The 15,478-nt window shown below is 53.3% G+C and overlaps 5 protein-coding genes across 6 annotated transcripts; 1 reads left to right on the forward strand and 4 right to left on the reverse strand.

Annotated features, from left to right (window-relative positions):
- Positions 1–625: 625 nt before the first annotated feature.
- On the reverse strand, positions 626–4,885 carry PV07_07174 (uncharacterized protein). Its single transcript, XM_016394235.1, has 2 exons — positions 2,159–4,885; positions 626–2,102 (listed from the first exon to the last, which is right to left on the reverse strand). The coding sequence occupies exons 1-2, from the start codon at positions 3,635–3,637 to the stop codon at positions 1,971–1,973; spliced, it is 1,611 nt and encodes a 536-aa protein (XP_016247654.1). The 5' UTR covers positions 3,638–4,885; the 3' UTR covers positions 626–1,970.
- Positions 4,886–8,744: 3,859 nt separating this feature from the next.
- Positions 8,745–9,289, reverse strand: PV07_07175 (uncharacterized protein). The gene has a single exon (XM_016394236.1). It carries the CDS (start codon positions 9,265–9,267, stop codon positions 8,905–8,907), a length of 363 nt encoding a protein of 120 aa, XP_016247655.1. The 5' UTR covers positions 9,268–9,289; the 3' UTR covers positions 8,745–8,904.
- Positions 9,290–9,574: 285 nt separating this feature from the next.
- On the forward strand, positions 9,575–11,116 carry PV07_07176 (protein hob3). The gene is made up of 5 exons (XM_016394237.1): positions 9,575–9,724; positions 9,778–9,823; positions 9,882–9,955; positions 10,014–10,161; positions 10,221–11,116. Exons 1-5 carry the CDS (start codon positions 9,661–9,663, stop codon positions 10,672–10,674), a joined length of 786 nt encoding a protein of 261 aa, XP_016247656.1. The 5' UTR covers positions 9,575–9,660; the 3' UTR covers positions 10,675–11,116.
- On the reverse strand, positions 10,940–12,437 carry PV07_07177 (uncharacterized protein). The gene is made up of 2 exons (XM_016394238.1): positions 12,089–12,437; positions 10,940–11,976 (listed from the first exon to the last, which is right to left on the reverse strand). The coding sequence occupies exons 1-2, from the start codon at positions 12,140–12,142 to the stop codon at positions 11,263–11,265; spliced, it is 768 nt and encodes a 255-aa protein (XP_016247657.1). The 5' UTR covers positions 12,143–12,437; the 3' UTR covers positions 10,940–11,262.
- Positions 12,438–13,783: 1,346 nt separating this feature from the next.
- PV07_07178 lies at positions 13,784–15,347 on the reverse strand. 2 transcript variants are annotated; one of them, XM_016394240.1, is made up of 4 exons: positions 15,251–15,347; positions 14,838–14,956; positions 14,350–14,782; positions 13,784–14,297 (listed from the first exon to the last, which is right to left on the reverse strand). In XM_016394240.1, exons 2-4 carry the CDS (start codon positions 14,899–14,901, stop codon positions 14,291–14,293), a joined length of 504 nt encoding a protein of 167 aa, XP_016247659.1. In that variant the 5' UTR covers positions 14,902–14,956; positions 15,251–15,347; the 3' UTR covers positions 13,784–14,290. The 2 variants fall into 2 exon arrangements, with proteins under 2 accessions (XP_016247659.1, XP_016247658.1); XM_016394239.1 differs by having other exon boundaries at positions 14,838–15,347.
- Positions 15,348–15,478: the final 131 nt, after the last annotated feature.

The raw sequence follows: 15,478 nt of genomic DNA on the forward strand, positions 1-15,478 counted from the left end.
TCACTATTCCCTTGCCAATCCTCTTGCCCTTCTCTTCCCTTGGCCATCGCCTTGGCCATCGCCTCACTCTATCCATTCCGTCCCGTCCCATCTCATCTCATCTCATCCATCTCATCCCAGCCCGCCTCCCGGGACCGTAACATGACTAGTAGACATGCATCATTACAACACTCCAACACTCCAACCCTCCCACACATCCCACCAAAAGCAAAAAAGCAAAAACCCAATATCGCTGATGAGGATACACACACCCCCCAAAGGCACGATGCATGCATATCCGGACCGAGCCTTTCCGTCGGGGCGGCACCGAGCGGCTGGGCACGCAAACACAGCCAGAGAAGAGAACGTTGCGTGAGTAAGACTGGTTACAGTACTATAGAGGCGGACGGAGATCTTTTCAGGGTCAATATTTTGCGAAGTGAGAAATTAAGAGCTGGAATGGGTCGGCCTACACTAGGTACATAAGGACCTTAGTGGCTAAATATAATACACCAAGTCAAAAGACTGTGCAGAGAACAAGAGATGTTATATTGGATGATTGGAGGCGAGGCGAGGCGAGTAGACGAGTCCGAGAATCGAGCGAGGTTCGGGGGTCTTGTTGGATGTCAATGAACGGTACATCCCGGTTACTAAGTGAGTATGATATAATATACCTACCTACCTACCTAGCTGGGTAGGTAAGAAGGATCCGTCTTCTAAGTATCAAGCTCCCCAAATGATGTACCGGTATGTAGCGAGCGAGGGAGCGTGGTCTCGTGGTCAGTTAAAGACACACACCCTCACTCATGCACAGTGCTGATCGGGAACCCGACTTTGATCCCGGTCACTTCTAACGACACGTACAATGACGTCTGAAGGATCGCGCCCTTCCAGTCTTGGATGAGAAGGGCAGGTGAGGGGAGGGAACTTCCATGTAGGCTTAGACGAGAGCATCTCTAGCGGGCCATTACCCCTGACCTCTGGACCTCTGGTGAACAAATGCATGGATTGTTGGATGGAAGGCCCGGATCAATCCTCAATCCAGCAATTCTGATCAAGCAACCTTAGTAACCAGGTGCCGCCATGGTCATACAGTCTGAGTTCATCCTGGGTGGCTGCAGGCTATGCAGGTACTACGCGGGTCAAGGGGGGGGACAAACGAAGATCAATCCATGCCATGCTAGGCGCCGGGCTGAGACGAGGGAACAACAAGATCCCAGTCTCTTTGGCGGCATAGGGATGCATCAATGCTGGATCCCATCGTCGCACTGGGCTGCTCACGGGAGAGCCTTCAGAGTTGGTCGTAGCACGCCACGGCACGCAGGCAACACCAAGCCCTCAGTGTCAAATCTTGCTTGATTGCATCTTGCTCCGAAAACATAGAAATCTCCTTCAGTGGTCGAATATCAAGAAAAATGACCGAATTTTATCAAAACAGCATCCCCTAGGTTGTGGTACAGTGTATCGGTCGGAGTTGCCCAGGCCTTGAAGCAGGAATATATATAGATCCAAGGGCGGCACAAGGCTGGGTGACCGTGCTGGGCCTCGCGCTGGCAAACAGACTGGTATGCTAGGTAGACCACCGCTGGTTGTTGTTACAGAGTCGGCTCGCTTTTCGGGGATTTCCTGGCGCCCCGGTGGCCAGAGCTGGTGGGCAGTCGTCAAAACACATCCGCAATGGAGCGAAACAATTAGAATGCCTTCTTTTTGCCCTTCTTTGCTATCCAAATGAACCAATGGTTGACCAATCGCTATCCTCCCAAATCTTTCTTCTGCGCATTGTCGTAACCTGGAAGCTGGAAATAAGGCCCAAACAGAACCCGATCAAGACGCTGGTCTTTTGCTCACGGAAAAATGCTTCAATCATCACTTCGTCAGGGTCATGCTCGTGCCTGAATCACGAGAGGGGGAATAGCTCATGTCGATGCACGCTGGACGCAGAAGCGCCTCGCGAAAGCATCATCATGCCGGAAAACGGGAAAGGGGGAAGATCAGAAGCCTTCCTCGCCTGCCTTGCACACCTTGATCTCTCGGCCCCATTCGGATTTGAGAACTTGAGAAGCGGTGATGCGGCGGCCAGGATTTGGGTCGAGGATCGAATAGATGACGTTTCTGCAACGAGCCTAGTAATGCCAATACTTAGTTGAGAACTGGTAATCAGTGGCCGGGGAATGCTTACCCTGTGCAAAGTCTCGATAGGGGCGTACCCCTCTTCATCTTTCCGTCCCTCGAGATATCGCTGATAGAATTCGTCCTCTTCCTTGCGGGCCACTCGCCAGAGATGCCGACCAGTCCGCATGGCCATGTAGATGACACCGCAGGCCCAAACGTCCACAGCGCGAGGATCAAATTCGCCACCGCTATATTCTTCTGGGGCAATGTACGGGGCACTGCCGCACAGTCCGGCCGTCATGTGGGCTTCCTTCTCCCAGGCCATGCGGAAACACTCGCCGTTCCCAAAGTCGGTGATTTTGAGGGCGCCGTGGGTGGTCAAGAGAAGATTCTCGGGTTTCAGATCGCGGTGAGCCACGCCCATCTCATGCATGTACTCGACACCCCGCATCAGCTGCTTGAAGAAGCAGTCTGCTTCAGGAACTTGCAAAGTGCCCGCGGCCAGAATCAGGGTGTAGAGATCCCCACCGGCGCAGTATTCCATGACTTCGCAATAGTCACCTTTGGCATCTTGCAGGAGATCAAGCGTGTGGATGATATTGGGATGGCGAAGCGACGATGAGATGCAAAATTCGCTGGTCAGGCGTTTCTGATACTTCTTGGCCGTCTCTTGCGGACGACGGCGGAACTCCTTGACGGCGTAGAGCAACTCTCCTCCGACGCTATTAGGGTCGGGTTTGTGGGATATTCTCACAATGCCGAAAGCACCGCGGCCGACAATTTCCTGGCATTTGCCATACTTCTCAACCAAGTTGGCCGTGGCGTTGGGGCCGCCCTTCTTGTCAGAAGCAAGGCTGTCCTTCTCCGATCTGAGTTGGTCGACCCAGGAAGACATCAGCGTCAGCTGCTGATCGCCAGCGCCATCCTGATCCTTTTTCTTGCCACCGCCGAGCATGTCGCGGAGCATGTCGGACAATTTCTCCTGTCGTTTGGCGGACTTGAGAAAGTGTGCATGAGTGCCGTCATCGTGGATCTCGAACCGTTTATGCAGGGCATGGGAGGAATCCGACGGCGGTTCACCCTTGGTCTTCTCTTTCGCGGTACCGAGGATAGTCATCTTGCGGGCGTTCTTCTCGTCATTCGACCCTTGTCTGCCAGGAGGAGGTCGGCCGTTGGGAGGGGTGCCGTTTTCAAGACGGGCGTCGGGAGAGGTTTCCTTTATTTCAACTGCAGCTTTGGCGGCCTCGACGTCTCTGGGGTCGGACCGAGAAAACATTCGGGTCAGACGGTGCGTCATTTTGCCCTTCTTTGCAGGCTCCTTAGGCGCAGCTGCGCCCGAATTTGACGTCGTGGGGGACAGATTCGAGGGGCTAGGGGTGGGCGCGGCACCGCCGTTGGCTACCGGAACCTGGAGGTGTGCCGTATCCTCCGCCGGTCGTGTTATCGAATGCGTCGATGCATCGTCGTGTAACACGGGGGACTGAACGAGCGTACTGGTAGGGGAGTGTTGCGTAGCGAAATGAACTGGCGATGGTGCGTGATTCATGTGAATGGTGTCTGCGCGAGGAAGGCGTACAAGAGGGGGTGGGGGGAGAGTTGTTTAGGGCCGGACGCCCTATCTCTCGATGTTTAGTGGCGGTAGATAAGGGTATCGTGGTACGCGACTGCAGTTCGTGTAACGAGAACTTGGTTATAAAATCGCAAGGATGATTCTCGAAGCGTTCGTTCTTTTTGGCACTTGTTGTTTGTGTTTCCCGGATGAGGTTGGATATTGGTAAGAATGATAAATATGTGTGGTGGCGAGGACGGAATAAGGTGCGTGCTTGCTGCCAACGTGAAAAAAAAAAGGAAGCCTAGGAGGGGCTAGAAATTGCGCAGCAGTTGAGGGCGACCGAGGGCGATTTGACGGCTTGCTGAGGCCTTAAGTGATGAGGAGGACTTTTGGGGCGGCTGATCGTGTGCATGCGCAGGCAGGGAGATTTCACGATCTGTCAAGCACGGTGAATCAGGACCTTGGACCGTGGCCCTTGGCCCTTGACCCTTGGCTTTTCGTGAGCCAAACTTTTGCCAGTTGTGTGATGCTGCCCTCAGTGCTCACCGGCAAGACGGAACGAGCAGTTGGAGTGGGTTTTGGACGGTGGCTGTGACAGCCAGGCCTGCGAGCCAGGGGGCCAGTGCGGGCAACGCAGCGGATTGGCCTGCCTAGCAGCTGCTGACCAATGCAGGACCGTGCGTGCGTGCAGATGCAAGTTCAAGGACCTGGTCTGGGATTGCGCCAGGTCTCGGGAACAGGATAGGCAAACGAAAGCGGTAGTGAGGGAGAGTCGTCCAGTAGGTGTCCTGGCTGACTGCTGGGATGGTGTTCTCGGGACTTGTGAGGGTCAGGACGCAGGCGTAGTCGGCAGTTTTGGTAGGGCAGTTCAGGGAGTGGGAGAGAGCAAGACCTGGGAGAAAAGTGCGCGTGTCCGCTTGTGAGGATTTGTATGAGAGAATTTCTTTTCCTCCAGTCCCGATTTGTGTGAAACTCAGCGATCCAATTCGCGAGAGCCCACTACCACTACTCAGCAACCACCTCTTTACGATGACGACGATGGTGACGGAGGGTCGACAAGTGAGTTTGTGGAGATTGAGGGGAGGTGGAGGTCGTTTGAGTGCGTCAATGAGGACCTTTTTATATCTGCAACAATAGATGATAGCAATAAGAGTGAAGCAGTGGTAAGAGGATGGCCTGATGGCGAATAAATTCTCCGTTCAATTGCTGATGAGGTTGTGTGAAGACGGAGGGCAAAAGATGGAGTGTCTGCAGGCTATGTGCTGTTTGTTACCTACCTAGGTAGATTCGGTTGGCAAAGGGGGGGTGGCAGCAAGCATGAAGCGTGCAGAGCGTGCAGAGCGTGCAGAGCGTGCAGGGTGCAGGGTACAGGGTGCAGCATGCAGCATGCGGGCAGGCTAAGTTAGTTGGTGTTTAACTGGGATTGTAGGGATTGTAGGGGCTGCAGGTCCCCCCTCATCCTCGATCTTCACCCGAAGGCACCCACCCACCCACCTGGGACTCCCCGAGCAGAGTCCTACTGTGCAGTAGCCCGGGCTCATCGGTTACTTAGGCTGTTCCTGCAGGTAATAATAATTAACACCCTAGTTAAAGGCCTCCAGGGTGCATTTTGGACGGCCCTCGCCTCTGATTGTCTGAATTGATTTTGTTTCCGTTCGTGCTGTGCGTTCTTCTGGCTCCCCGCTTGTCCGTTTGGTACGCTCAATCTACCCAACGATACGCTCCCAGGTACATGGCATGCACTGGGCACGGAATTGAGCAATTCGCTGTTCCAGGTTTTCTTTTCGATCGAGTAATAACAATTCAAAGCCAAATAGCAAATTGGACGACAATCATTCTGTCGATTCCTCCTCTCCTACCAATGGTTGCTCACCCTCCCCAATTGCCTGCGCCCTCCATCACAACACCACAACACGAATACCTCGCTCCCTACTCGTACGTCTCTGAGTACCTCCGCCTGCTCCCTTCCTCGTAACCTGCTTGGCGGTATCCGTGGCATCTCCCTGCACGCTTACATCCCTCGTTCTTCCTCGGTGTGGTGGAATAACTCCCCTGGATCCCGTCCGTCCAGAATGTTGCACCTCTGCAACCACCGTCTACTCCACCACCTCCACCTCGCAACCTCGCAGTCTAGGTCCAGGCCGGGCGCGATTTCAAAGCAAGGATGACTAGAGCACGACTTCCTCGTGTGGTGATTCCCGCAGAGTAGCGAGGCTCGCCAGGAAGCTTCCCACAGGGATTCTGACTGCTGCAGCTCCATCTGCACCTTTTTTCGTCACTCGTTCTCCTGTCATCAACCTTTTTCCACACGGGCCACTTTGGCTTCTACTGTCCATCTTCTCGTCCTGACACCGTCTCACCGCTTGAGCGTCGGATCCCAGAGCCCAGTCCAGCGGCACGACCTCAGTTCCACTGCATGTGTTGGCGAGCGGCTCCATCTCGGACGTCATGTCCATGGTGACCGTCTCACCGATGCTCGCGATGCACTGTTCTTTTCCATTTGTCTTGAGCAGACATGTGCTCGTTTCCTACACCGTCCAATTCGAAATTCACTCCTGCCACGCTGTGCCACAGCTAGCCTCATGGAAGATCAACTTGACGTGTGAATCCTGCCAGCCGCCAAACAATTGCCCTGCTGAAGCCGGTTTCCATTCAACCTGCTTGGTCCTTGAATGGTTGACTCTGTTTCCTCGGTTTACCTTGCCTACCTACCCCCGGCAAAACCCAATACCGTTCTCGCAGGCCGCCATATGGCCGAGTGGCATGTTTGGGAAGGGAGTAGCCGCCTCCGCATTCACTGTGGAAAGGGAGACAGATGATGGGGTGTGTTGGTAGCTCTTCTATTGGCCATCACTACACGAGGCCATCGTGAATTCCCGGACCACCACTACAGCTTCTCCTGGCTCCAAATTCCTTGTTCGGGACGCGTGGGGACAAGGTTGCGTGCGTTGTATCTAGCTCATTGACCGCATAGCAGTGTGTCCCATTTTTCCCCTTCTCTCTTCCTCTCTCTTTCATTCCGAACTGGAAGTCCGCTGGCTTTACCCACCCTGTTGCCCCTGGTGGAAGACGTCCCTGGCTGCATCATCCCGCGTGTTGTCAAATGAGCAGCCATGCATCTCGACCGATTCAGCATGCAAAACGAATGCCAAAACACCAGTCGTTCGTGCACGAGCTAATGTGATCTTCACCTTCGGACTGATCATAGCAGCTGTGATCGTCAGCTCTTGGTCTTACAGCCACCTCTCCATTTCTGCGGGAATGTTGAAACACGATGTTCCAGCGCCTCACTAACATAGCCGAGCTCGGGAAAAAGGACAAGAGCTGCCACGAAATAACAGGTGATGAACATCCAGACTATGCTTGCAGTGACGTCGAGAAGATAGGGGTTGTGCGATCCTTGGTACACCGCATTTCTACGCTTCGCAGGTGAGAAACCACCTGTCGGGAAGTGTTGGTGGCCAACTTGAGGCGTCCGACTCCCTCGAACTGGATCCCGCTCGCGAAGAGGATTGTGCTTCCGCGAAGCTCAAGTCAGAGTGCTCCAGTTCTGTCGTTTTCCCTGATGATAGCATGGTTTGCCCATGGAGGCTGTCCAGTGGCTTTGATCCCAACAGGCTGAGATTATGACACCTGCGGGACTGGCAGATGATCCCGGGGCCTTTGTATTGCAGGACATTCGAGTGGGAGCAGTGGAAGTTTCTCGTATCTTAGGTATTATTTCACGTAAGTCTCTATTCTCCCTCCCCATGGGCTTGATAGTCTCCCTAGGTTGGTTTTGGCAGTTTTCTCTGTGAGATGGTTGCTCCTTTTGGCTTTTAGCACCTCCTATTGACCTCTTCCAATCAAGGTTGTCGGGATTCGATTATCCATGTATGTCCCAAGCACACCACAATAGCTTGTTCAGTATGTCCAACTTGGCAGATACTATGATTTTTTTTTCATCTCTCAGGTGCTCCTGGTGAGATGTGTGCAAGGATACACAGAAAGTCAGTTCGTCTCCCGAATTTAGCACGTTGACAGATTATCCCAATATGCGCGGCCAGCACCAGCACCATAATCCCTGGTCCTTAGAGAGGACAAGCAAGGGAGTAGTAAGTACAGTTGACACGAGGAAAGGACCAAGCTGAGACATCAATCAATTGCTTCTCTATCAACACAGAGCTAATGTGGATGCAGTCTCGTCTGGTTTCCGTCCCACTTGCTCCTCATACCTGATGGCTGGCTCTACTCTCGCCTCCAACCTTTTCGCTACAGCCGCCAATTCTTTTCGGCGGCTTTGAATGCAATTGATTGCTCAAAGACAAACTACAAGGGAAACCCATCATAACCGAGAGACCAGGAGCATATTGAGTGATGACAGTCTCGATATCACTACTTCTCCTATCCGAGGACCTCCTCAGCACCATGACAGGCCGTGTCCAGATGCTTTCCACCTCGCAGCCAAGGGACGCAGCTTTCTCAACCTCTTTCGGACCCTTCAATCGTCCTGCTTTGGGCTATCAAACAATGCTTAGGGATCGTCTCTATTTCCTCGCACAAATGCATTGCTACCACGATCGTGACTGACAGGACAGCTTATAGAATGGCGTTCACGACCAAAATGCCAGGTTCGCAGCACTGACTTGTGCGTCCAAGAAGTTTTCCACAAAGCTGAAAGACCTTTGCATCAGGTTTGCTAAGGTTTCCATTGTGGAGAGCACGCATTCACGCTTATCACATTTATGGGGTAACGCTGGCGTCCTGCATATACCTATTTTTGATATAATTGTTCCTCTTTCTGATTGCTACTGGGCTAGAGTTCAAGCCGATTCAATTAAAATCAATTTTCCCCATATCGTACATCAACTCAATCAAGATCTTTTTATCGATGGACGCCGGTATATTGGCAAATTGTGTCAAGTCTTGGACCCAGGGGCCCGTTACCAACCAGAAACACCAAAACTCCTGTGTCCCTGCCTATCTGCCACCTGAAGAACATCCTGTAACCCTAACACACTCTCCACCACTTTGGTTCTATTGTAGCCGAGGGTTTCGACAACGAAGCATATGATGGGGTCCATGTATAGAGAGATTCATGTCGAACATGCCCACTAACCGGTACAGGCAAGATCTTGCGCGGTTCGAGGGTCTCAAAGCTGTCGGTCGCGAACCGGAAGACTCCATGCCTTTGATCCATCTCTTTCATGGCTGGACTGGTGCAGGGCCCCGGCACTGACAAGATGATCACAACACCACAGTGTTGTACTCTCTGGCTGACCTCACGTGATGCATTTGCAAAATGACACCAACTTACGGTGCATTTTACCGTCGATGGCCTTGAATACAGACGGCCGCCCACCCAGAAGACGGAGCCTGATAGACGACCTCTTGGTAGACGACTCAGGATAAGCCACGGCGTCGTGCGTGTCGATGAAATAGTCACAATCAGCACTTAGAAATGACTGAATGATGGCCATTGTGCCTGTCGGGCATATAAAGAACCTCAAGATCAAGTGGACGTCCAGAGAAAGGAGATTGCCTAGTTTCCCATGCTTTAGACGCCAGGTCGCCGTCCGTGCAAGTGATGACAGCTTCAGCGTGTGCAAAGACAGGCCGTCCGCCTTTGACCGCGTCCCGCCCATTTGGCGTCAAGATGCCCGCCTGTATAAGTGATGCTGCATTGATCAGGGTGTGCGCTGGAACGGTAAATGCTAAGTGGGTCTCTCATGCCAAGCCTGGCCACGCACTGCTTCTGCACCACCATTTAAAATGCCTCACCGTATGTCGCATCTTTATTCTTCCGTTCCGCAACGACGTCATGGCTAGTTTTGGGGGCCGCTTTGGCACCGAGTATACGGCGGTCCGTGCGGACTGGTGGCGCATGGCCAACCGCCATTGGGCCCTCACCCACCACATCAGCAACTGCTTCCTTCTCTTCCTCTGCACAGTCGAGGACGGCCCGCTTGCCTTTGAGTCGCCCGCTGCATACAACCACCGCTTAGGAAGATATTGGCAGTTCTACCTCGACGACCGAGATGTCGTGGGCCGGCTTCAAGAAGGGCGTGAACCGCGCCACCACGCAGGTGATGATGAAGACTGGTAAGCCTCATCTGAGACTCACCGTCAGGCGAAACACTGACCATGTCATCTAGGCCAGGTCGAGAGGACCAACGACCGGGACTACGAGGTCGAGGAGAGGTGAGAGTCGAAGGCACCTGAAATCGAACGGAGCCCATGGCTGACCACCGTGCTACAGGAGATACCGGACGATGGAATCGGCCGCCACCCGTTTGCAGAAGGAGGCCAAAGGATATTTGGACAGTTTGCGAGGTTAGCAGGCTATGATGCTGCTGGTGATGACTACAGAAACTGACTACGGCTCTCTCAGCGATGACAGCATCCCAAATGAGGATCGCAGAGACAATCGACGCATTCTACGGCGACGCTGGTACCAGAGATGGCGTTTCGCGATCCTACAAGCAGGCCGTCGAAGATCTAGACGCCGAAACTATCAAAGCGCTTGATGGCCCATACCGGTACGTGTTCTTCTCACACTTTCCTTCAGATTCGCCTCACCTACTGACGATGCTGGCAGAGCAACTGTCCTTGAACCGATCTCCCGCTTCTGCGCGTACTTCCCTGACATTAACGAATGCATCAAGAAACGAAACAACAAACTCCTCGACTATGACTCCATGCGCTCCAAGGTCAAGAAGCTCGTCGAAAAACCCGACAAAGACGTGACCAAACTACCTCGTGCGGAAAAAGAAGCCGAAATGGCGAAGCAAGCGTACGAACAACTCAACGAACAACTCTTCACCGAACTTCCCCAACTCATCGATCTCCGTGTCCCCTACCTCGACCCCAGCTTTGAAGCACTCGTCAAGATCCAACTCCGGTTCTGCGCAGAAGCATACAGCCGCATGGCACAGGTGCAGCAGTACTTGGACCCAGAAACCAGAGAACAATATGCACGTGGAGATTTGGACAATCGCGTGGAGCAAGTTCTCTCCGAGATTCGAGATCTGACCATTGCTGGAACCGTCTAAGCAAGACAACTCACACATCAACTTCAAGATTCCTCAACAACGGATTCTCAGTATTCAGTATCTGCACGTTGGCAGACCAGACAAAAATTTCAACAACATTACAAAACAAAAAATGCGGGCAATGCTTTCTCCAGGGCTTATGGATGGGATGACTGAATGGGATTGAGATGGAAATGGTGACGGGCTGGGGGGCGGCTTGCCTCTTCTGAGAGCGTCAGAGCATAACATAGCATAGCGTTGGCGTTTCATGGCAGGCACAAGCTCGGTACAAGACAGCACAGACACTAGAAAGCATTTCCTGTGAGAGACAGGGCCTGGAAGGCTGAACAGCCATGGCTGTCGTAATACGAACGAGCTTCGAAAACAGATTGTCCTAATGCTTCTGGAGATGGACTCCGTGCCTTTATGTATACGGTGCCAGTAGGTATTTGGTATTTGCGCCCATGCCGATTCGCCCCGGTACGACACCTCCAAAGTACATGTGTAGATTTTGTGCGATCGTGGGCCTCCCACAACGACGACGCAGCAGTCTTATTCCCCCCTCGGCCTATAAATGCCCAATTTTAAGTCATTTGTGCCCACCTGCACCTAAATGGCGCCCAGTTCCTTGAGCCTGTTGATCATACCGTCGACATCCTCGACCTTGCCGCCACCTTGCCGGACGGGGGGCTCCTCGACCTTGATGGTCTTGAGTCTGCTAGTGGCGTCGACGCCGTAGTCGCCGAGGGTCTTCTTCTCCAGCTTCTTCTTCTTGGCCTTCATGATGTTGGGCAGGCTCGCGTACCGCGGCTCGTTCAGCCGCAGATCCGTGGTGATGATCATGGGCAGCTTGGCCCGCAGGGTCTCGACGCCGCCGTCCACCTCGCGCTCGACCGTCACCGTGTCGTTGTCGATCGACACCTTGGACGCCTGCGTGGCCTGCGGCCAGTTCAGCAGGCCCGCGAGCATCTGGCCCGTCTGGCCCGCGTCGTCGTCGATCGCCTGCTTGCCCAGGATGATCAGGTTGCTCTGCTCCTTCTCGGCGATGGCCTTGAGCAGCTTCGCCACCCCCAGCGGCTCAAGCGGCTTGTCCTCGGGCACGTCGACGTGGATGCTCCGGTCCGCGCCCATGGCCATGGCCGTGCGCAGGGTGTCGGCGCACTTGGCAGGGCCCGCGCTCACGGCCAGGATATCTTCGACCGGCTGTTTGCGCTCGCGCAGCCGCACGGCTTCTTCGATGGAGAGCTCGTCGAAGGGATTGAGCGAGTGTTTCACCCCGGACGTCTCGACGCCCGTGCGGTCGGATTTTACGCGGGGCTTGACCTGCGTGAGGCGGGATGGTCAGTAAGGGCATGCAAGTTTGCCGGTGAATGGAGGCATATAATGTGTTCGCAAACCCTCTGCGTTCCTGGGACAGGGTAACAGGGTAACTCACGGCATAGTCAATGACGCGCTTGACGGGCACCAATATCCTGAGCTTCGAAGACATCTTTGTGCCCTAACGTCCCCACGTTCTTCTTGTGCTGGAGAGGAAACACAGTGCAGTAGTGGTCAAAGCATCCAATGGGCCTCTAATTGACTCTTCTTCAAAAGCACCCTTGGAGAGCTGCTTGGGAAGGTGGGTTGGATCAAAGCTCTGTAGGAATACTCAATATAAATCTTGACCAGAGACAGCAGTTCTCCCCAGAAGCGCAATCGGAGAACGACTTCGACCCCAAGCCTCGGAAGCGCAGAACAAGAACCCCTAGAATCGCCGAATAACAAGCGGCAGCGGCGGCGGCGCAACGCAGGTGACGGCATCATCTCGGAATTCATCTACCCAACTAGAACAAGCCTGGAATTGCTGGTCCCAAGGCAGGTAGCCCGAGGAGGACGGGTCTTGGCAAAATGCCAAGCCCACAGGGACGGGGCTGCGAAATTTGGGCAACCAGCGTCGGGCCAGTCCAGTCCACAGCGGCACGCAAATAATTGACCACCACTTTCCAACAAACAGATCTGATTTTCTCCTCCATCCACGACCTCGTCACCGGACTGAGAAGACAAGTCAAGATGCCGGTACGTCTCCTCAAGATCCTCACCAAGGCCAAGTGTGTGCGATGAATACATATCGAACACCGCCCGCCACGATCCTCATCGCCAAACTCCCCCCCTCCACCTTTCGTTGAAGCCCGCATCAAAATCCAACCTACCTTCACAAATCCGTCTACAGTTACTACATGTTTATATGAGTTCCAAGGAGAATGGCCATGAGCTGACAGTGTTTTCTTGATAGAGCCACAAATCCTTCCGCACGAAGCAGAAGCTCGCAAAGGCGCAGAAGCAGAACCGACCCATCCCCCAGTGGATTCGTCTGAGGACGGGAAATACCATCAGGTCAGTCGCCCATACATGACACAACGGGAACTCTTCACCCGCACAACTACACTCCATGAACATATTCTTTCGTGAATCATTGGGTCCAATCTATCATTGGGAGAAAAGGCGGGACGATTTCTTGAGCCGGTCAGAACCTGGGAGTTCGGGGCACAATTCTTTGCCAGCTTGGGCTATTCTGGGAAGGAAAACGGAGATGGACACATAATGGACGACGAAGAGAGGACCAAACGGGGGCGGGCCCTTCATCCTAGCCATCATCGACTCCAGTGTTATGTGCTTTATTGTTCAGGACTTTTGGGAACACGAACGCAGAAAGAGCGACGGGGTTAAAGGATCATGGCTAACACATCCGGTTGCAAACTACAGATACAACGCGAAGAGGAGACACTGGCGCAAGACCAGAATCGGCATCTAGATTTCCCACACCAAAACCCTCATCGCCCTCCATACCCTGTCTGGATTCACAATAGCTCGCCTTTTGGGGGATCCATCCGACGAGTTGACGCGTTTCATTGTCTTCCGCGATGGGGGGATGTTTTCAGCACTGAAATGAGGCGGTGATCAGGGGGTGGAGCGTTGCTAGGACGTGAGGTGTGTATGGGAAAGAGGAGCATTGGGGTGGAGAAGACCCATGTGTTGTCGATGGAAGGCCAGGGCTTTCTTTCCATGCTGAGCAGCAGGGGAGTCAGTTGGGGGGCATTGCTCAAGATCACCGTTCATGATCCTTACAAGCATGAATGATGGGATGGGCTGGTTCAGGAAATGACGGTCGGCAATACGCTCTAGAGACATGCGTCGAAGCCTAGTGCAAAAGAACTCAGATTAAAAACATCAACTCAAAAGAGGGTTTTCGATCTAACGTCCTCGTTCCATGCCCCCAAAAGTAAAACCCGGCCCGTCCGACTCGGCAAACACGTCGCTTCATGTTGGGAGTCATCTATGTGCAGAACGTATTTTTGGTAGCAGCCTGAACCTGCATGATTACCGCCGCCCGTCATCCCTTCGTGAGTCGGCATGTGCATGTGTCCCTGCATCCCTGCATTTCCCAGCTCCGGTCGTTGCCGTTAGGACTTCAGGCATAAGCCACTCCATTGAGTTTGTCATGGACCGAGCATGACAAGTGATAAAAGGAGATCGATTTTGACTGCGCCACCAGCTCGATGATTTCCTGCACCCATCTGAAATCCACCCATCGTCATTCGTCAAACGCCTCCAACGCCATCGGACTATGCTAGTTTGCGGGTAATGATGACGGAGTGAGTCAACGACTGAGGGAAAGTCAGAATGCGTTGGCACGGATTCAGTAGACGGTAAACTTACTCTTCAGCCCACTCGTTTTCCCTGCGAATCTGGTCCTCTTCCTCGGGCGTGAAGTCGTTTTGGATATTGAACGTCTTACGTATCTCCTCCGGCGACTTGCCCTTGATCATGTTGGCGACAGTCTTGCAGCCGACATCCAGCAAAGCTTTGATATCGAGATAGTTTGCCGCCAGAATGATCTCGAAAAGCATTTCTTGGTCGACTTGCATGAATTTTTGATCCCACTCATCGATATCCGTCGTCTTCTTGCGCGAGTCCGAGTCATCTTCGTTCGTCGCAGGAGGATCATGTTTGTGATGGGTGCACCACTCAATCACCTTTTTGAGGACAGCGGCGTTGACGTTTGGGATGGGGATGGCTTCCTCCATGGCATCTTCACCGAGATCGCCGACCATGTTCTTGATGAGAATAGATCTCTCAGCAACATCCCGGTCTGAAAACAGTCAGCTGGGAGAAACGGCGCATCTTTGTTCTTGATTGTAGCTTACCGACTACGATGTCCTCACCATCAGAGCTCTGTAGTACCAGCTTTTTAGAGTTGTCAGACGACATGTTGCGAGTATAGACTTGGACTCGTGACGGGTGTGGTGCGGGGTGATGAGTGTGACTAGGATGAGACTCGCGTCAATCTCTGTTTCAGCGTAGAAGGTTGATACGAAACAGTACAGATGTAAAGGTAAGCGGAGGCTAATGTCGAGGCAAAGGGAAGAGATGAGCGTTCGAGGGCGATGTGTAGGACAAAGAGTCACAATGGAATGTGTAGGGGCTCTGCCTGCGAGGTGAAAGGCCGCAACCGTCATGCCAAGGGCGACGTTGTCTGTGCGGGATCGGCGGCTGGTTGGGTTGGGCCTTTCCCTGCTCACTTCCTTTCTGGCGACAAAGAGAAAGATGACATTCTCACCTAAAAGTCCTGCGCTGTTGTGATCCCGCTGATCTCGGAGACGATCTATGGAGGGAACTGGAAGCACAGGGATCGATGCACAGGAGATGAAAGGGTGCGAATGTCTACGAAAGTGTGATTAATTACTGCCTATTCGATGCCTGCTTCGCACACACATGCACAAGACAATTCACGCTGCTTAGAGCCTTTGACAAATCAAGTTCGCCTAGGTATCTCCCTCACAACTGC

This window comes from Cladophialophora immunda (assembly GCF_000835495.1).
Source record: "Cladophialophora immunda strain CBS 83496 unplaced genomic scaffold supercont1.4, whole genome shotgun sequence".
In the NCBI taxonomy this organism is placed as follows: domain Eukaryota; kingdom Fungi; phylum Ascomycota; class Eurotiomycetes; order Chaetothyriales; family Herpotrichiellaceae; genus Cladophialophora; species Cladophialophora immunda.